This window comes from Lissotriton helveticus, chromosome 1_1, assembly GCF_964261635.1.
Source record: "Lissotriton helveticus chromosome 1_1, aLisHel1.1, whole genome shotgun sequence".
In the NCBI taxonomy this organism is placed as follows: Eukaryota; Metazoa; Chordata; class Amphibia; order Caudata; family Salamandridae; genus Lissotriton; species Lissotriton helveticus.
This window is the reverse complement of record NC_136057.1, coordinates 2,090,250,638-2,090,273,392: the sequence shown is the minus strand read 5'-3', so window position 1 is coordinate 2,090,273,392 and position 22,755 is coordinate 2,090,250,638. Positions and strand designations below refer to the sequence as shown.

General features: G+C 37.0%; 1 protein-coding gene across 1 annotated transcript in view; it reads right to left on the bottom strand.

The window, feature by feature from the left end:
• LOC144756160 (vitellogenin-A2-like) overlaps positions 1–22,484 on the bottom strand; it is a 74,268-nt gene extending 51,784 nt beyond the window's left edge. Inside the window, exons 1-9 of the mRNA XM_078645743.1 lie at positions 22,375–22,484; positions 22,097–22,117; positions 21,822–21,973; positions 19,595–19,846; positions 17,473–17,542; positions 3,948–4,039; positions 3,708–3,856; positions 1,787–1,937; positions 87–244 (exon numbers count right to left, since the gene is read on the bottom strand). Of these exons, the coding sequence (XP_078501869.1) occupies positions 87–244; positions 1,787–1,937; positions 3,708–3,856; positions 3,948–4,039; positions 17,473–17,542; positions 19,595–19,846; positions 21,822–21,973; positions 22,097–22,117; positions 22,375–22,414 (1,085 nt within the window). The 5' untranslated portion in view covers positions 22,415–22,484. The remainder of the gene's footprint in view (positions 1–86; positions 245–1,786; positions 1,938–3,707; positions 3,857–3,947; positions 4,040–17,472; positions 17,543–19,594; positions 19,847–21,821; positions 21,974–22,096; positions 22,118–22,374) is intronic.
• Between the last annotated feature and the right edge of the window lie 271 nt (positions 22,485–22,755).

Genomic DNA, 22,755 nt, shown 5'->3' with positions numbered 1-22,755 from the left:
TGCATATAACATACAAATGCCATGAGTTAAACAGAAGCGATCTCAGTATTATAAGTCATAGCTGTGACATTATGACAATAAATCACCTGTACTGAGGTCTTTCTGCAAACTGCTTCCATATGGCTTGGATATTTTCATAGTTTGCAGCACGAAGAATCTGGGCAAGCTGTAGGAATTTGGCAGGAGCATCAGCATGTACCTGTTGTTGGTTATTTTGCACTAAATGCTGGAGGGTTTCTGCAACCTGTACCAAAAAGGAAAATAGATGGAATTAATTTAAAAGAATGCATTACATTTGTAAATTTGAAGATTTTAAATTGCTAAAGGTAGTTATTACTGTCCCTTCTTTTGCACTGACTCTGTAAGGACATTGGTCCATGTTGCGTTAGTTACTGGGTAAGTTATGCTTTCCTAGAATTGTCCAGAGAGGGATGCTCTAGAGGTGCAGCATGCATCAGAGTGACAAACAACAGATGACATTTATCATTAAAAAAACAGAGTCAAAAACAGAAGACCGAAAACCTTCAGTGTAATACCAGAATAATTGTATGGCTCCTATTGCATAACTTTTATACGAGTACTGCATTCTGACACCTCTTGAAGGCTGGTTGGTGCTAGCGAAATCTTTAAAAAAGTAATAAATAAGTGAGAGGGTTTTTTTTTTCCTAAGTATATCTGTGAATTGTTTCTCAAATGTAAGCACGGCCTGTGCCATAGAAGCTCTGTAAATAGTGAGACCACAAAAGGGAACAACTATTTGCTTGACTGACTGCTAATGGAGCCTGGGTAGCATCCTATTGATGTATCGCTAGCAATACATCAATGGTTAAGTCCTTTGTGTGTGGAGTGACTGACTGAGGATTAGATATAGGGGTTAATCCCCACTTTTGCTACATCACAAAAGGAATTCCAGACTGCTGTTCCAGGAATCTCTGAGTGCCTGTCAGCTTGAGAGCCTAAGGAACTGGCTCTAGCACAGTTTTGGGAGGGTAGGGTGTGGCCGGGTAGTCGGGTTTGGTTTAAGGTGGCCAGGGATTTTACTTTATTTTTACATTTGACCATTTGGGACAGGAAGGAGAGCCATGTTATGTATGACTCGCCAATTACTTCTGTGCCTCTGCAAATTAGTTGAAATTAGGGGCACGTGTGTTTTGGGCCATACTCAACATAAAACTACAGATGGGTATAACGTGAATAGCAGGAATATTTTTCACCTTGTGGTTCTGAGTGACAAACGACACAGCTCAAGCTTGGGCTTTCATTGTATAGTTTATGACACTCAGAACCCCCCCAGTAAAAACATCCCAGATATTCAATGTTATATAATATAATTCTATGTGTATATTCACAAATGGCCCTCCAAAATATTAGTATCAAGTGTGAAAAAATAGATATCTTTGGTAAATATTCACAAATCAGAGATTATGACTCTGTCGTATTTTCCACTGTGCACCTAGGGGGAGATGGACTGATCGTGCAAGGAAAACGGCTCACTGGAATACGATCTCGCTGCTGAACATATATTCGGATGTGTGTGTCGAAAGTTTCAATTCCAGTGTGTCTAGCACTCCATTCATACTTTGAAGGTTGTACAAGTAATATTGACAGTTATTTACAATGCTTTAAAATAATAGATTAATAATGAATGTATTCTTTAATTGACTTGTTCAATAAAATCAATCTATGTTTATTTCTGTATTGCTGAGTACATTGTTGAAATCCAAAGTAAGGGTATATGTGAAGATGTGAGGTTTACATGCACACTGATGCATAGAGATGTACATACTTGTGTCTCAGGACTCCTTGTCTTTACTAACTGAATTGGCATCTGGAAAACTTCAGAAGCAAACTGGTATTGAAGACCCCCACGGTTCTGCAGTTCAGTCTGAGGAGAGTCAACTCGATTGCTTTTAGTTTCCACAAAAGTGAGCACTTGCCTGAAAGAAAGGTAAACAGAAAATGTTTGTATTCCCCATTTGCGTTGTCAAGGCCTAGAGCTTGCATATTGAGGTCACGTAAGAAGAAGTCCTACAGTGCCACCTATTAGTTTGCCAAATTGCAGACGACTTAAGACATGGCCATTTTCAAGCCTTCAAGATATGCTCCAATAGTCAAAATGCTATTTTCCTTTGAGTGCCGAATGATTTGGATGGTTCACTATGAAAGTGAGATTGTCAAACCCCATTCTCACCTCATTATTCCATAGAGCATTGTAAATGTGTTTGTTGATCATCTGAATTATACATTATGGTATATCTATGTGGTAGCATTTAGAAACCAAGCTAATTCCTTTGATCTTGATGTCTGTGTTGGCAAGCAGCAAACTACGTTGCTCAAGAATTTGTGTAATGCAAGTCCTCACAGCTCCTAAAAGCTACTCCCTTATATGATTATGTCTTAGATATTAGTTAAGGTATGAAAGCATCTATAAATATATGTTGTTTCAATATTCAATATTAACAATATGAGAGAGAGGGAAAGGGGCACCCTCAGTCCCCCAAGCTTATTTCGTGAAACAACAAGAGAGTGTCAACAAAATTATATGAATTAATAGCACATGATCAGAGATTGATATGGCCCTATACACTACACATTGGAAGTCGTTATAGGTTTTTTAGGAAGCCCTCACTCACCACCCTGGGTGGTGACATGCTTCATCATCGGGCCCACCAGGAGAAGCCGAATGCCTCCCTGGTGTGCTACAACGCCAGATTACTGCGGAGCTGGTTTTGTGACAATAGTGTGAAAAAATGTGATATTTAAAATTGTCAAAGAACTGTACCAGAAAGAAAAAGATTTTTATTCTGTGGTCAGTCTGACAAGGTTAAAAATATGTGTCGGGAAATCTGCCAAATAATGTATTGGTTATTTCCACTATTAAAGTGGGGTCAAACTTTAATAGTGGAAATAACCAATACATTATTTGGCTGATTTCCCAACACATATTTTTAACCTTGTCAGACTGACCACAGAATAAAAATCTTTTTCTTTCTGGTACAGTTCTTTGACAATTTTAAATATCACATTTTTTCACACTATTGTCACAAAACCAGCTCCGCAGTAATCTGGCATAGTAGCACACCAGGGAGGCATTCGGCTTCTCCTGGTGGGCCCGATGATGAAGCATGTCACCACCCAGGGTGGTGAGTGAGGGCTTCCTAAAAAACCTATAACGACTTCCAATGTGTAGTGTATAGGGCCATATCAATCTCTGATCATGTGCTATTAATTCATATAATTTTGTTGACACTCTCTTGTTGTTTCAATATTCAAAACAGAAGGCAATGAAGATGGCGGTGTCATTTGTCCTTTCACTTATAAGCAGAAAAGGAAGCATTTTCCATATTTGTTTTATTATGGAGACAAAACTGCTTCTAAGAGATGGACACTGGGTAGCTGACTCTCCAATGGGAAAGACTTAAACTTCACATTATTTATTGAATACTCTGTATTTAATGTATAAACGTTTGAATCTTTCTATTATTAGGAACATGTCTTTGCTTAGTAGCAAATCACATTATTATGTAAGTTATTTTTAAAATATAGAGCAGCTGTTTAACTGAAAAATAGATTCTCTAAATTAAGTTGAAATTGCTAAATTCATCATTAACACTGGTATGACATTTGGGCACAGGATATCTACTTTCATGATGGTCTTGTACATGACAGCACACAATGAGACTGATGATTATATGAAAGACACACACCTGGCTTCCATTACAGCTGCACCATACAGTTCATAAAATGGGGAAAACTGATACACCTGCCGCGCAGTCACTTCAGTGATTAGAGCACCGCCATCTCTGGGCTTCATCTTATAGGTATATGTTGCCGCCCTTCTTAAATTCCGTGCAACCTGTGGTAAAAAGCACATCCAGTTATCATGAAGAGTAAAATCCTTAGGAGTAAGTTTTGATTTAAGTACAGTATATGTGACATGATCAAACCTTCTGACAAGAAGAGCATTTCTCCACGTACGCCATGCCGATGTTCTTCTCCACTTTATCCTGGCAGTTGTTCAGGTCCCTGGATTTCACAATGATCCAGCGGGCTATAGAAAATATATCATAAACTACGCTACCCAACTTCATAACCTATAAACAAATTTCTATACTAAACATGGACCCATTTATGAACCTGATATATTTTGGGCCTACTGAATCAGGTGGTCAGAATAAATCTATATACACATTATTTACAAACTATAAACATTTTATACATTTGCAGAAAGAATATTGTCATTAGAATAAAACCCAACCATTTAAACGACCACCATAGGCGACGTGATCTAGCTAAAGGTAACCTATACTTCTAAATAATCAAGACCAGCTTGTTTGTCAAAAGTAAGATTTTATTTTCTAAATTATGGTATATATGTTGTAAGTCTTATAAATGAAATTTATTTGCAATAAAGCAAGCATGATGGTAAGAAATAAGAAAAGTACAATTTAAGCAATTGAATTAACTTCAAAGAAATTATATAAAGTTTAGCATTTCTAAAACCTATTTCCCTAACTGAGCTAAATAGACAGAAATTAAAGTAAAGATCTTTGAGGATTCTTACGTGCTCCACGCAAAGTCCAGCAGCACATCACCCTCATCGGAAAGTCAGAAAGCAGCAGCCAGCCCAACCCTAAGGGCATGACTTTTTATACCTTTCTACGCTAACTAAACTAGCAAAGGAAAGTTTTCAGAAATACTCGACGTCCCATTGGCTGAGAGTGACAAGTGACATGTCACCCGATTCTTAAAAAGTTCCACAAAATCATGTCTTACAAAGACCATTGTCTCTTCCATGTGAAGCCAGAGGCTTCCTGCGATTGCAACTTTGTTTTAAGTCATCCTCGCAGCTTCCATAGTCTTACAGTGCAACTTCCGCGGATGCCAAGTTAAGGACTGACAAAAAGTTCACTTTCGACCTTGGCCATGTCCGACAGAATGATGTCAGCTCATCAGTTTTTACTTTGTGAATGCAGCTTCAATAAACGTTTTAATTCAGAATGGGCGTCTCGTGACTTTCTGCAGAAATATGGATTAGCTCTTTTTGTGCGGCTCAAATAGTTAGGCCTCAAAAGCAGGCAACTTATGATTTCTAGTATAAAACAAACACAAGAAAAGTATTAATGTAAGAAATAAAGTATATTCTGTATCCACCCCATGGTTTACTAAATAATTAACCCACCCGATTAATCAAAATGTTACCTAGCCATTGCAAACAAATAAAGCAGCGTTTATATTTACCAGTCTCCGTTTTTCTATGAGACCCATATGCACCTAGAATAGTAGAAATGACATCACACAGACGAGAAAAAGCAAAACAAGCACATGCTTATTTTAAATATGCAGCAGTTAGTAATGACAAAAACGAAAACAATAAATTATTTTATTATTTTGCACGAACAAAAAGATGCAACATTTATGCACGTTTATGAGCACACATGTTAGTCCCCCCACATGTAAAGTTTAATCTAGGTTGTATTAGCACGACATATCACAAATCATTAATAATTTTATTCATGTTATGGAAATGTGACTTTGCGAGTTTAAACAAAATTTTGTTTTCTATCTCGCTCCATCAACTCCCTCATCTGGTGATTAACAAATCACCACACCAGCACTCAAAATTTTGGTAAATTTAATTTATAAGAAATCGATTCAAATTCATTGTATTAGTAAACCTAAAAGTCTGTTTCAGCATAATCCTTGCAATTAACATGACGCTCTCTATGTAACTCCTGCAACTCAATCTCCCTTTCCTCTTCTTTTCTGAGTTTATAAATTCTCTTCTTTTCTCTTAAATGCTTCTTTCTTTTATGCAACAGACAACCTACTTTAGTCAAAATAAAAATAAATATAATTATAATCAAAGGTGCCAGAATCTTGCCAAGAATTGAACTTCCGATATTATGAAACCAGTTTTTAATTGCTTGAAACCTATTTGAAAGTTTCCCAGTAAAATCTTCTTCTTCTAAAGGAATTATTTCAGAATGCATTTGTGTAATATTCTTAATATACATTTCAATATTTTTACTTTCATCCGGTATATATGTACAGCAATGTTGGACATGTAAAATGCCACAGACTCCTCCCTCCTTTGCTAGGAGTATGTCTAAAGCAAGACGGTCTTGAATTACCATGGATCTAATTGCAATAACTTCAACATTCACTAATTGAAACCCATCAGCAGTGTCAGTTGATAATCTATCAACTATAGTGGACAATTTTCTGATTCTCCCTGCATTTAGGGTTATACCAACAAAAGGTATTACAGCTTGGAAAATATCTCCCAGAACTTCAGTAAAAGTTTCTCTTTTAGCTCTATTTACATAATTATGAATTTTAAATAATCCTTCTGAATCTCTGTCAACATGAAACACTTTAGGAAAAACAATTCCCACATAACAAGTTCCATACCAATGGTCTGGAAGGTTGTAGTAGGCTTTGTCACCACAAACAAAATAAATTCCAGGAAAGATAGGATCTTTTCCACCTTTAAATCCCCAACCTCCCATAATTTGATAAGTATCTTCACAGTTGCTTGCACCTACAAAATAATTATCAAAAAGTGTGTTATCTCTTCTAATGCAAAGCTTTCCACTAACAGGTTTGTCTATGTGAATTGCAATATTTTCAAGCATTTTGCCATTTAGTTTCTCATCCTCTTTTTGCCAGAATGATGACTTAGTCTGCTTGACTAATTCATTTCTCTTATAAATTGCTCTTCTCTCCTCAACCATATTCAAAAATTTCTTCCCTTCAGCACTTAATTTACATGTTAGATTATTCTTGTAAGCATACTCATAAGTGAGTTCATTAGTAACAAGGAAATATTCTCTCAATTGTTTAGCTTTCTTATGCTTATTTAAAGCATTATCAATTTTAACATTAGCAAAAATCTCATCATAATTTGAATAGTAATATTCTAAACGACCAGTTTGATAAAATAAACTAGTTAATACACTACATGTAACAGCATAAGTGAGAGGAAGCATATTATATGTTACTCCCTCAGAAACAGAAGCGGGCAACTTAACGCATACATAACAATCCTTTGCATCCATTACCTTTACATATTCACTCAAAAGCTTTGTGAAAGTATTGCTTGAAAAATCACCTATTGATTTATCTTGATGAATGTTAGGCTGATGATCAATTACTTTTGCAGATGCACTATGTTTAGTTTGGCTAACCAGAGCTTTGCTTGTTATGTTAACTTTGTGTAATTCTCTATTCATTTCTAAAGGTATAATCACAGCTAGTATCAACCAGAGCAGAACTAAAATGAGCAGACACACCAGAGTCATCTTACAGCATCTTTTAAAAACAGAGCATTTTGAAGTGCTCTCCTTAATGTAAGGCATTTTTAGGTTAGTTTTAGCCTCAAAAATAAAATTAAAAATAAATTTTAAAATTTATATACACCCCCCTTTTAAAATATATTTTTCTTTTATAACCCTAAACAATATTTCTTCGACCTTATGTCATACATAAGTTTTCTTCTATTAGACAGTTTTCTTCGACCTTGTGTCAACTAACAGGATTTCTTCAGCCTTATGCCAATTTAATAAATTTGTACTTCAATCATTGTCACTAATTTCTTGGATTTCGTTATCTTCTTCACTACTATCATATATGTCTATAACAGGTGGAATTACTAAGTAAGTCCACTCAGGAGACTTGTATTTCTGGTTTGGTTTAATTATTCTCTTCCCTTTTCTTGATATCACTTCTATTTTCCTTCCAACTCCAACCTCTTTTCCAGGACTCTTTTGACTACTGATTTCTTCAACTTGTTCTATTGGCTTTTTAATCAATCTGACTCTCAATCTTCCACCAGGCCAGTAGTCTGCTTTTCTCACGTACTTTTTCTTTGGTTCAGAATTATTCGATTCAGATTTCCAAGTCCTTTTCTTTCTGCTTTCACTTCCACCTTCCACGTCACTTTCCTCAGTTTCGTAGTCTGAAATTTCAATTGACTCAGGAACTTCTCTATACGGCAATTTCACTCCTTCAGGAACTTCACTTTGTCTTCCATCACTGGTACTCGGTAATTCGTTCTCCTCCTCTTCCTCGATTACCTCTAGCTTCCCAGATTTCGGATTTTCGTTCCTTACTTCAGAGCTTGTTCTCTGCCTTTTGATACTCTCCTGGTCTGAAACTTCTTTTGGTTCAGCTTCTCTGTCTTCAATATAGACAACCGAATCCTCAGTTATCTTTCCTTTTAGCAGATTCTCTTCACCTTCAGAATCTATTTCAATTATTTCTAAGTCTTTTCTTGTCAGATTTCCATTCACTGGCACAGTTTCCAGATGTCGACTTTCTTGTCGATCTTCAGAATCTGGAATTACTTCACCTTCTGTTCTGTCTTCTGCTTCAGAATCAGAGTCATCTGTAGTATCACTTTCAACATCAGAATTCTCAGGAGTTGGTATTGGAATAGTATGACTTGGATGAATCCAGCGCTTCAACCCTCTGCACTTTACAGCATTAGTAGTGATCAAGATTACCTGCCTAGGTTTCTGCCATCTAGGAGATAGACAATTCCTCCTCCGATGTACTTTCGTTCTGACCCAGTCTCCAGGTCTCAGATCATGTGTCAAAACTTTGTCATTTGATTGTGCTTCAGTTCCCACCTGATTAGACACAGAAGTTACCATATCAGATAACCTTTTACAGTAATCCAAAATTGCACTGTCATTTATGCTCAACAGTTTACCTACAGGTACAAAAGCTTGCCTCATAACTCTTCCCATCAAAATTTCATGAGGACTCAAACCTGTCTTTTTATCTGGTGTACTTCTTATTGACATCAAAACAAGTGGAAGAGCATCAGTCCACTTAACTCCTGTCTCTAGACACATTTTTCCAATTCTGTTTTTGATAGTTCCATTTATTTGTTCAACTACACCTGATGCCTCTGGTCTGTATGCACAGTGTATCTTCTGCTCAATGCTCATAGCTTCGCAAATTAATTTCAACAGTTTGTTATCAAAATGACTTCCTCCATCACTCTCAATAGTAACTGGAAAACCGTACCTTGGGATGATTTCTCTGAGCATTAGTTTTGCTACTGTAATTGAATCACAATGTCGTGTAGGAAAAGCCTCTACCCACCTTGAGAACAAGCATACAATTACAAGTACATATTTCAAACAGTTGTGTAAGGGCATTTCAATGAAATCTATTTGTAACCTGGTAAAGGGACCACCCTCTCGACCAATTATTCCTGTCCCCACCATTGATTTTCTGTTTGGATTCATTTGTTGGCATGACAAACACCTTTGACAAAAAGATTCTGCAATGGTTCTAAATTTGGTATTGAACCATGTTTCTTTAAACAGTCTGACCATAGAATCTCTTCCTAAATGTGCAGGACCATGATATAATCTGGCCATGTCAGAAATCATGCAATTTGGTAAAACTACTCTGCCATCTTTGTAAACCCACACTCCATCTTCATCACGTTGTCTACAATCTGATCTTAACCACTGGTCTTTTTCTTCATCATCTGCTTCGTTTTGTAAATCTCTAATCTCATTCCATGTTTCTACAACAGTTGTTAGCATTAATGAATTTGAATCAGTTTCTGTACTTCTATTTCGATTGTAAGAATAATTTTTCCTTGCGCAGTACTTTGCTGTTTCATCTGCGAATGCATTTCCTTTGGAAATATAATCAGTTCCTCTAGTGTGTGCTGCACACTTGACTATGGCAATTTCTTTTGGCAATTGTATTGCTTCAATTAATCTTCTAATGAAAACTGCATTTTTAATTGGTGACCCTGTTGATGTCATGTATCCTCTCTGTGACCAGAGTTGTCCATAATCATGCACAACTCCGTACCCATACTGGCTATCAGTAATGATGGTAACTCTTATATCTTTTGATATTTCACATGCACGAATTAAAGCAATCAATTCAGCTATTTGAGCTGAACGAACTCCTTCAAGACATGATGCTTCTTTAATGTTTTCGACTGTACAAACTGAGTATGAAGCTTTCAAGACACCACCTTCGGATCTTAAGCATGAGCCATCTACAAAGTAGACAAAATCCGATTCAGGCAAAGGTCTGTCTTTGATGTCTTTCCTTGGTTTTGTGCAGAATTCCATGACATCTAAACATTCATGTTCTGTCTCAATGTCATTAACGATTTCTGAATCAGGCAGTAATGTAGAAGGATTCAGATTCAAACATCTTGAAATCGAAACATTATCTGCTCCTAGTATGATTTTCTCATACTTTGTCAATCTGCTACTTGTTAAATGTTGAGTCTTACCTCTTGTCAGTAATATTTCAACTGAATGAGGCACAAAAACTTTCACAGGAAATCCCATAATGATTCCTTCACTTTGTTCAAGACTGATACTTGTAGCTGCAACTGCTTTTAAACAACCTGGTAATGCTTTTGCAATTGGATCAAGAACTGCAGAAAAATATGCAATAGGTTTCTTTAGGTTTCCATGTCTCTGAATTAACACAGATAATGCACATCCTTCTCTCTCACTGCAATACAGTTCAAAATCTTTTTCATAATTTGGCATACCCAAAGCAGGAGCTTGGCATAAGCTCTTTTTCAAGTTTTCAAAAGATTCCATCTCAACATCATTGAGAATAATTGGATCTTTTACATCTGATTTGGTCAGTCTTTGTAGTGGTTTCGCAATTACTGAAAATCCACTTATCCATTGTCGACAGTAACCTACCATTCCTAAGAACATTCTGACCTGTCTTTGTGTTCTTGGCGGTAACATTGCTTGAATCATTTTTATTCTCTCTATTGTTACTTGTCTTTTTCCCTTTGCAATTCTGTGACCAAGATATTTCACTTCCTGTTTGCAAAACTGTAGTTTTGCTGGGGACACTTTATGTCCTTCTTCTGCAAGGCGATTTAACAGAATTATTGTGTCTGTTACACAATTTTCTCTTGTCTTAGCAGCTATTAACAAATCATCAATATACTGCACTAGTGTAGACCTACCTGGTAAGTCTAAATCTTCTAATGATCTTTTTAACAGTTCGTTAAAGATTGAAGGACTTTCTGTATAGCCCTGAGGGATTCTTGTCCATCCAAGGGTCTTACCTTGGAATCTGAAAGCAAAGATTTCATAACTGTCTGGATGTAGAGGAACAGTAAAGAACGCATTGCAAAGGTCAATGACTGTGTACCATTCAGCATCATATGGAATCTGAAATAGAATTACTGCTGGATTTGGAACCACAGGACAACATGGAATAACAATTTGATTAACCTTTCTCAAATCTTGTACGATCCTAAATGTTCCGTTAGCCTTTTTAACTCCCATAATTGGTGAATTACAAGAGCTACTCTTCATTTCTTCCAATACACCTTGCTTGATTAATTTTTTAATTACAGGTGTAATACCTTCAATTGTCTCAGTTTTCATTTTATATTGTGGAGTGTTTGGAAATTCTATTCCCTGCTTCAATGCAATTTTAACAGGATCTACGTTTTTCATCAGACCCATCTCATTCCCAGTAAAATCCCATATTTCAGATTTCACTGTTTCTTTTAGCTCTTCAGGTAAATCTTTTTCTTCAAATGCAGGAAACAATTTTGTTTCTTCTGCTTCCATCATCATCATTGTCATTCTGTACAAACCATCTTCCTCCATTGTTTGTAATTCAACTCCTTCAGGAGAACAATATATTCTGCAATTCATTTTACATAGGATGTCCCTACCTAATAGATTTACTGGACTACTATTACAAACCACAAATCTGTGTTTGTCTCTGTAATTTCCAATTTCAACTGGTACTGGATCAGTTAAATCTGTTTTAATTTGCTGATTACTTACTCCGACAACTTGGATGGTATCCCCAGAGAGAGGTAGGTTTTCAATTTCCACTGATCTAACAGTAGAACGGGTAGCACCAGTGTCCACTAGAAAAGTGATGTCTACATCATTAACTTTCCCGTTTACATAAGGACCAGACTGGTCAACCTCAAGAGTGGCTCCAACAACACACTCTTCCTCCTCTCTCGGGCACCGTCAGCAATAATCATCAGAATCACTGTCTTGGCTTTCTGTCAATAAAAACTGTTGTGAAGCATTTTGCATTTGAACCCTTTGCTGTTTTTGCTGTTTTTGTGGTTTTATTACCTGTTCACATCCCTGAAATCCCACGTTTGGATTATATTTTTGAACTCCCCCACAATTCGGAAAAGGTGGTTGTGGCAATTGGTCTTGACGATTATTCACCTGTTGTTGTTGCTGTTGTTGTAATTGTCGCTGAATATTAAATTCATTTAACCCCTGTTGCATCTGTAGCTGTTGCTGCACGTTAACACCATTCTGCATCTGTGGATTCAATAAGGGATTCTTTAAGTTTCTAGGAGGATGAGGACACTCGTCCCTCCAATGTCCAATTTCGCCACAATTAAAACAAGGTAATCTTTGTTTCAGCTCTTCTATCTTTGGGCTAAATTTCCTTTGGAAATTATTACTTTTAAACTTTCCTTGTATCTGGTTCGTATTTCCAGTTTGAACAAAATTAGTGTTCTTATTTCCCATGCTGGCAATCTGTTGCTCAGCCACTTTTACCTGTGCCCACATGGCTTTCTCCTTCAGCTTCTTCTGTTTTACTTCTAATTCATCGCTACAATATTTTGCTTTTCTCAGAATATCATCAATAGATAGTGCTTGCCATCCGACAATACTAGTTCTGATCATTTCTCCAATTTCAGGTTTTAGTCCATAAACAAATCTATAAATAAAATGACTCATGTCTTTCTCATCTAATTTTTCATAACCACTGTATTGTTAAAGATTAACAGTAGTCTTTCATAAAAAGAATGAACTGATTCTTTTGTTTCCTGCTCTGTTCTTTCTATTTTAACCCAATCAACTTCTTTGGGTGGAATTTTGTTTTTCATCCAAACAATTACTTTCTCATAAAAATCCATTACAAGTGGATTTGGGGCACCTGTTTCTTTGATTCGCTCAGGTTCTGTTTTTGGCCAACTAATAGATATTTTACATTCTGTCCAAAGATCAGATGGAACAACAATATCAAAAAATCCATCCAAATCAATCCACAGAACTTTTGACACTTTGATAAATCTATCGACTTGCCTGTACCACTCAACAGGTTTCTCTCTTAATTTAGGAAAATCATTTGTAAATAACAGAATGTCTTGTCTTGACCATGGGACATGAACATATCCTCCACCTGCAACTTCTCTCATTGGAAATTGTTTTGACATTCTTTCTAATCTTTCATCTTCCTTCCTTTTGGTCCATTTCACTCTCCATTTGTTCAGTTCTCCTAGCTTTTTGATATAGACAATCAAATCTTTAATGTGAACTATTCTTCCCATTGAGTTCAAACTCTCAATGTCACTTTCTGAAAAATCTAATCTGTAATGCTTTGCAAAATTCTTTTGTTTACTTACATCGATTTCAAGTTCTGCAGCTAGATCCTCTAATTGATCATATTTATTTTTCGTTTTCCATTGAATACTTTTGCAAATGAATAATAGTTCATCATCCCGATAGTAATTTAAACTATCTGGGCCAATTGTTCCAATTATTAATTCTTCAATATTTGCTTTTAATTTGGCCACATCAAGCTTTGGTGTAGTTACCCTGACTTCAGGACTTCCTACATCTGACATAGCACCCATTGGTGTTTTTGGAGATAAATCCTCATTAAAGGTTAAATCAGGCATTCTCGATCTAGAAGTGTTTAATTCTGTCAAATCTGAATAAAATTTTTCAGCAGGCTTTTGAATTTCTGTATTTAAAGGAATAGTTAATCCAGTTTTGTTTGTATTTCTTTGATCAAATACAGGCTGAACAGGACCTATTGTTACTGGAACTGTGACAGCTTCCATGCCTTTTGTCATTCTTTTGATTAATTCTTCTTTAGACCTTAAGTATTCATTATAATCGACCTCATCAACATTTCTTGTCTCTCTTGCATAATCTTTTGGAGGTTCCCTTGCTCTTGGAGTCATTGAAAAATGTCTACCCTCGTTTCGAGCATTCTCAAATTCTGGTCTTCTAGGAGTTTCAGTGATTTCACTATTATTTGGGTAAAGTTTAGGAGCTTCGCTAATTGGAGGTGCACTCGGTGAAGTTTCAGTAGAAACCACCGGAGTAGACCATGATCTAGGAGGTCTCAAAGGCTGATTAGGCTGTTTCTTTCTAGTAGTTGTATATATTTCTTCCATAATTGCATCCTCAGATTCACTTTCCATAGATTTTCCTGTAGGAGAACCCATTACCATTTCATGAATTAAATACAATCCTTCACTCATGTTTCCCTGTCTCCACATTCGTAATCTATCTTCATGAGTTTCTCTTTTCCATGATGGATTTTTAGAAGGTCTTTTAATTCCACTAGCTTCTCTTTGTAACTGATACATCTCATCTTCCCACTCAACTAAAGCTTCAAATTGAGTTGGTCTCGGTTTTGGAACAAGAGCATTCATTTTCTCTCGTAAGTTTCTTAAAACTCTTACATTAAATGAACCATCATCAGGCCAAGCCAAAACACCATCGTTTTTAGTATAGCGTTTCCAACTGTCGAACCATAAGACAGTATGATATCCGTATTCACCTTCCATGTACGCTGCAGGTGTTTTATACTTATGAAGTAATTTACCACCTCGCGTTTCGATTTTCTTGTCAGGTGAAAATAAATTCTTAAATTTCTGAAATAATGTTGTCTTTTTCTCAACATGTTTAAAATGATAACTCATTTTCAAAAGTTAAATTTATTTCACAAAATCGTTCGTAAAATATTTCCGGGATGTTCCGCAAAACAACCAATCCGTGTGCGAAACACACCAACAAGCCAATGGCAGTTGAGCTGCGTCACTTTTCAGCTTGACCAATAATTTTGGAGATTTTCCTAAGGACCAATCAGCTCACAGGCCGTCAGAGACTCAGGAGCCAATCAGAATACAGTTTGTGACGTAGGTCACCCAATCCCTGCGCGGCTCTGTGACGTACACAGCAGCTGCGGTTTCTCGCTTCTCACTCCTGGCGCTTACCCCTCCTTCACAAAATCTTTTCACAGCGCCATTTTAAGAACACTTTTCAGTGTAAATTAATTCTTAACAATGACTTATAAAGACAACATCTGTTCGTTTCACTAATTAGGATAGTTTACATACATTCAAGTATCCACACTTCGGAATAGACGGCGCTATTCACACTAAGGATAATATTCAATTGTCAGTAGAGTAACCTTACCCCACCCTTCTAACACGTATAATTATGAACTCGCTTTGCTCTGAACCCACCGCGAAGTGAAAGTTCTAAGAGTTCCACTTGAACATAAAATACAACTCAAACTCGCACTTTTACACGGAAAATTCCCTAAATTCAAACACACACGAAATCCGTACAGGACTCTCACCTGTTTATAGAAATCATGCACCGTTAGCAAAATAACGACGTTATCCGTACAGGGCTCTCACCTGTTTATAGATATGAAACATGTACCCGTACAGGACTCTAACCTGTTTATAGATAATCATGCACCGACGTTAAATTTTACCCTTCACTCAAGCTTGGATATAACTAATACTCTCATCACAGTGAGTTTTATGGAAGGCGCTTTGTCCCTATTCTCATGCTGCTTTGATTTCTTAGAAAATCCTCACTATACAAGATTCAGACCTAGCCCTAAAACTGTGCTGCTCGGCGACAACACTATGGTACACGGCGATACCTCTTGTGATACTCGGCGATATCACTACAAACGAACAGATGGCTTGCGTGACTAATTTCTCGCCACACAATCTATACCGGTATAGCTTACAGATAGGCACGAAAAACGAACTTAACGAGTGTTAAAACATTGATCCTATTTTCATACCATGACGCAATCCTTAGCAACCAACATGTTACCTTGGTTACCGCTTAGCAACCATCAATTTCTGCTACCAGATAATTGATCCAGCGGGCTATAGAAAATATATCATAAACTACGCTACCCAACTTCATAACCTATAAACAAATTTCTATACTAAACATGGACCCATTTATGAACCTGATATATTTTGGGCCTACTGAATCAGGTGGTCAGAATAAATCTATATACACATTATTTACAAACTATAAACATTTTATACATTTGCAGAAAGAATATTGTCATTAGAATAAAACCCAACCATTTAAACGACCACCATAGGCGACGTGATCTAGCTAAAGGTAACCTATACTTCTAAATAATCAAGACCAGCTTGTTTGTCAAAAGTAAGATTTTATTTTCTAAATTATGGTATATATGTTGTAAGTCTTATAAATGAAATTTATTTGCAATAAAGCAAGCATGATGGTAAGAAATAAGAAAAGTACAATTTAAGCAATTGAATTAACTTCAAAGAAATTATATAAAGTTTAGCATTTCTAAAACCTATTTCCCTAACTGAGCTAAATAGACAGAAATTAAAGTAAAGATCTTTGAGGATTCTTACGTGCTCCACGCAAAGTCCAGCAGCACATCACCCTCATCGGAAAGTCAGAAAGCAGCAGCCAGCCCAACCCTAAGGGCATGACTTTTTATACCTTTCTACGCTAACTAAACTAGCAAAGGAAAGTTTTCAGAAATACTCGACGTCCCATTGGCTGAGAGTGACAAGTGACATGTCACCCGATTCTTAAAAAGTTCCACAAAATCATGTCTTACAAAGACCATTGTCTCTTCCATGTGAAGCCAGAGGCTTCCTGCGATTGCAACTTTGTTTTAAGTCATCCTCGCAGCTTCCATAGTCTTACAGTGCAACTTCCGCGGATGCCAAGTTAAGGACTGACAAAAAGTTCACTTTCGACCTTGGCCATGTCCGACAGAATGATGTCAGCTCATCAGTTTTTACTTTGTGAATGCAGCTTCAATAAACGTTTTAATTCAGAATGGGCGTCTCGTGACTTTCTGCAGAAATATGGATTAGCTCTTTTTGTGCGGCTCAAATAGTTAGGCCTCAAAAGCAGGCAACTTATGATTTCTAGTATAAAACAAACACAAGAAAAGTATTAATGTAAGAAATAAAGTATATTCTGTATCCACCCCATGGTTTACTAAATAATTAACCCACCCGATTAATCAAAATGTTACCTAGCCATTGCAAACAAATAAAGCAGCGTTTATATTTACCAGTCTCCGTTTTTCTATGAGACCCATATGCACCTAGAATAGTAGAAATGACATCACACAGACGAGAAAAAGCAAAACAAGCACATGCTTATTTTAAATATGCAGCAGTTAGTAATGACAAAAACGAAAACAATAAATTATTTTATTATTTTGCACGAACAAAAAGATGCAACATTTATGCACGTTTATGAGCACACATGTTAGTCCCCCCACATGTAAAGTTTAATCTAGGTTGTATTAGCACGACATATCACAAATCATTAATAATTTTATTCATGTTATGGAAATGTGACTTTGCGAGTTTAAACAAAATTTTGTTTTCTATCTCGCTCCATCACACAACAATGATTCTATCAGTTCTCTTGTCTTCTTGTATAACGTACCTTGTGTGGCAGACCCCAGTGACTCCAGACTATGGAAATTAGCAGACAAAGTGTAAATTGATGGGCTACTTTCTGGGTATTGGTTTTTCCTTTTATCAACATACTCAGAGATAGTGAGATCAGCCAATAATTACATTTTTCTGCTGCAAGTGGTCCATCATGTGATTAAACCTATTGATCCTCAGGCCATGACACCACGAAGAGAGTTCTTATGATTGACTACCAGCTGGATGTTCTATGAAAGATCGCTATAAGTCATTTACTGAGATATAAGGGAGGACACCATGGGCCATATGTATCAAGCAAATTAGCATTCGCAAAGGCTGAGATTCGCAGAATTTCGGGCTTTGCGAATGCTAGTTTGATAAATGGAATGTATGAAACATTTTTGCATCAAAATAAGGAATCGCAAAATTTGCCATTCCTTATTTTGCGATTGCACTTAAGGAATCGCAAATTTTGCGATTCCTTACATGCAATGTATCAAAGAAAAATCAAGGCAAAAATGCCCATAAGGATTCGCAAATTACCACCAACTTCTAGTTGGTGGTAAGTTGCGAATTCTTTTCAAAAATTTTTTTATTTAAAATTCAAAGGTGGCATATGACGCTCATACATGCCCTTAGGGCATGTATGTGTGCCTTATGCCCACACATGTCATTTTCAGGGGTGCAGCAGGGTGTTCTTGTGACACCCCTGCACCCTTGAAAATGTTCGCAATTTGCGATTAGCAAATTGCTAATCGCAAATATCCCCTTCATTTCTATGGGCCTCCTGGCCCATAGAAATGAATGGGAAAATTGCGATTAGCAATTTGCTAATCGCAATTTAGGAATGTGTAGGAATCGCTAAAAATAAGCGAATTCCTACATACATACCGTTTTGCGTTTTCTAAATAGCGATTCCTTAAAATTCGCTATTTAGAAATCGCAAATGGTGAGGATGATACATATGGCCCCATGTCTCTGTCAGATGTGTGAGTGCTCTAAATATTTGTGATTACATCACACCCATTCTCTGAAGTCTGCACTGATTACCACTGGATGCAAGGTATAAATGAAAATTCCACTGCAAAGATGTCACCTATGGGCTAAAGGCTAGACTATGGAACCGAAGAACCAGGTTCAAATCTTGGGGTCAGCTCAACATTATATGATTCTTGGCAAATTGCTAATCTTAAAAAAGTGTAATGTCTGGATCTCTTGAAAAGTACTCTGATTCCCTTGGACCACGTTTGAGCTATATATAAAAAATCTCTCTAATTTTTAAATTGAAAAAGGTTAGCAAAGCCATCATGACTGTTGCTCAAACTCTGGAGTCTAGATATGTCCAGGTCAACCTGTGTCATGCATTCTGGAGATTAGAAACACCTAACAATATGAAGCACAAAACTCAAAAATAGTTTTGCACCTTTGTCTGTGTCTGCAGGAAGCCAAGTTCCTGCTGGTTTTCTGCTGGAAGTTAATATTCTCAGGTGCATTACTCCTACTTGTTCCATCAAAGCAAACAAAGACTACAAAACCTGGAACACACTAGGTTAACAATTAGAAGCCTGGATTCAGAGGATGTTCTGCCATCGTGGAATAAGATGGTAACCACACTTTAGGACAGTCTCTGCTGCTGTCTCCACGAATCCATGACCACACACCTCTGAATGTGTGAACTCAATTGCATGGAAACAATGTGAAAGAAATCCAGTACATTGCTCAACAGGTGCCTATGGACACTAGTCTGGGTGGAGAGACTTAATCTTATGGGCGCGTGTAAAGTTGCACAAAGCTACTGTCTGTAATTTTGGAAGGATACAGGATTTAGTGAAACTAATTGATATTAGAAGGCCCTCGCTACTTCCAATGGGGATGTACCTCTCAGATCCCACTTTTCTAAGCCCATGATATTTTTTTATCTGTGAGGCAGGCAGCCTATGGACAACTTTAAGTTACTATTAATGAATTTTGCAGAATGCTCCATTATTTTGGGCAAGCCATTTAAATATATATTTAAGAAAGTATTTTCATATGCAGTTACTAAACCATTGCAATGTTTTGTTTACAATTGTTTTTAAATTATTTGAAACGAACCTCTTGCAAGTCATAGACATTCTGTGTTTTCTTGATGGTGACCTGCAGCATGTTCACGATCCCTCTGTAAATGTTGAGTATAGTTTCAGAAACACCATCTGGGGCGTACATGTTTCCAACACGTCCATTGCTGTACTCAAACTTTACAGGTCTGCTGAGTTGAACAGCGAGAGCCTGGGTCAGCTTTGAGGAGCGAGTGAATGGATCCTTGGGCCAGATACCATTGTACTCTTTGATTTCAGGAGATGTGATCTAAAAAATAAAATAGTTATATTTAGGATATGTCTAATGTATTACTATGTATTGTGAAGACAATATAGTTGTAAAGTTAGGGGCCTTGTGCAACCTGCAGAAGTTTGATGTTCCACAAATGAACACTATGCACTCACCTACGTATAACACTGTGATCTTCTGTTTGTGATACTGGAGATATTGATAGGATTATCCTAAGCACACATGTGTATATCATAACTTAAATATTATGTAGAAACATGCTTTCTTCAGGATTATACTTTTAAGATCAAATCAAACTTGTGATTATCCTTTTGTAAACAATGTCTTTCAGGGAATTGTGTCCTAGGCCTTGTGTCTCATATCACAATTGTAATTCATGTAACTATGTAACAATTAGGAATACTTTATAATTATAATTTTTGTACAGCATTTCTGTGCTTGAGACACCTTTGCTACAATTCAAATGTTCAATGGAATTAGAAAGGGCAATATCCTGTCCATCAGCATGAAGAGTTAGGTTTTAAAATCATTCAAGGCAACAAAGCAAACCATATAGAATTATAGCTGAATGACTGTAACTAACTATGATGGTTTTATCCAAGGTCTTCTGAAGGAAATCAAACAAGAAAATAGACCAAAACCTGAGTAGTTTACTATATCATTCAGAATCAAAAGTGAAATACGTCCCCTTAAATGTCAATTACCTGGCTACAATGTTATGTTATACATGTTGCGAATATCTCATCCCAAGTTTAGATCATAGACCACTGGGTGAGGAGTCATGGAAAAGGTATGTACAACATGGCTTTAGCTGCCTCATCCCCCTGTCCCCATGTTATATGTACATAAATAATACCTACATCGGATCCCCTGCCTTTCATACCGAAACTATTCTGCTATCTTTCCCCACAGCCACATCAATTGAAAACAAAATATCTGTCATCCTGTAAACCTTCCACTTCACCCTCAGCATTACCTAGCGTTTCCGCTCCCAAAATAAAAAAATAAAATACTAGTGCCCTGTTATGTATTTCCATACCCCCTCTTGGTTGTCCCTCTCACCTACACCCAACTACAAAAAATGTACTATCTGGTGTTCTGCAACCCTGTTCCACAACCATTTCTGCCTTCCCCACTGTCACATGAAGCAGTGCTTTGGAGTGGGTACAGTGCCAGCAGTGGTTCTGTGATAGTCACATTAGCATTACATAGAATCCCATGCCAGCTGTGGGTTTTTGCAGACCAGTGGCTGAGAGCAAATTTGTTCCCTGGGGAGCAACAGAGCACGACCCATGTTCACCAACGTCCTCAGGTTTGTGGAAATCCAACACAAGTTGAATAATGCTCAAGAGGTAGAAGAGCATTATGTGCCATTCTGCTACTTCGATATATCTCTGGTGACCTGAGTATGGTGGAGGAACACCAGCAAAACAAGCACTATCACTGGTGACATAGTAGAGGAAAAACGTATCATAGCAGTCAAAAACTGGAGTTTGAATTTAGTATATACAATATCTGCTGTATGAATAGACTATTTTCATCTGAAATATCTCTTTTCCTGGCAAGACACCTTACTTACCAATTATATTGATTGATTGATAGTATGTACCCTTTAACACATACTTAAAATTAGGTCATTGCCAACTTTTGCTCTGCTCGAAAAGATCTCAGAGAGCTATCTTTATTATCGCATTGTGACCAATATATCACATTTACGTTAGCATTTATACTTCTATTTTGCCTTGTATCCAGTAGGCCGTGTTATCAATACTAAAGATATACTGTTGGAACAATTCAATTTTACAATATACAAGATTAAAACTAATTTTAGCATATACAAGTGCTATTAACTGACAAATGATTCAACTGTTAACATTGACTCTATACATTAGTTTTACTTTTATCCCTTATACTGTGATTGTAGGAGAGCCTCTTCCCACTGCGCCCCTGTGCCATGTCATCACTGTGCGCTTCACACTGTGTTTGTTCTTACCCTGAGGAGATAGGCCTTCTGTGCAAATCCACTGATCTCCACCTTGCAATTCAGTTTTATTCCAGATCTGGCCAGGCCAGCCTCCGGTAATCCATTCAGGATAATGGCCTCGTACTGGAAGACGTAGGTCTTACTTTCACTGAAGACGGGTTCTGGAAGAAGACACAGAGATGAGAGCTTAGGTGGCCACTTTACCAGGCATTAATCAATATAAAAAGCTGCAGTGAGGTGAAACAGGTGAACACACCACTTATAACCAAAGAAAACATACATACCATAGTTGTACTGCTCACTGCCTGTGGGGAGGAATATTAAACAGAAGGTAAGAAACCGCTTAGACCCATATTCATAAAACATTAACTCTATTTTGAAACACTTTACATTATATGAAAATGGATTATCTTCATTGTCCCTCTACCTCCTTTTCCATAAGTGTTGTAAAAAAAATCGAACTAATACCCTCTGAAAACATCAAAAAATAAAATTAAGAATCAGAAAGATTTTCTCCCCAGCCCCAAATCTTCACAATGAAAGGAGCAGAAGACCATCTTACCCACAAGGGCGACCAGAAGGGCTAGGATGATTCCCCTCATGGTGGCGGTGAATGGAGGTGATCAGGGGCACGGCTGCTTTTATAGCAGAAAAAGGGGAGTGTGTGGCTACCTACCAGGTTATCTTGGCAGACAGTTATATTTTTTTATCAAGCTAGGCAAACATTTGCTTTCATTCACAATGACATCAAGCTTTAGCCAAAAATCGGCATGTAGAAAGAAATGAAATAATTGTTAGTTTGTACAAGAAGGGACAAACTAAAATAGATTAAATTTGTTTTTGCAAAGATTTGTTAAATGTAGTTGATTCACAATGGTGAAAGGAATGCATATGTGGGTATGTTGATGATATTCACTGGAGGTTTTTGGCAGGCCCCATGTAC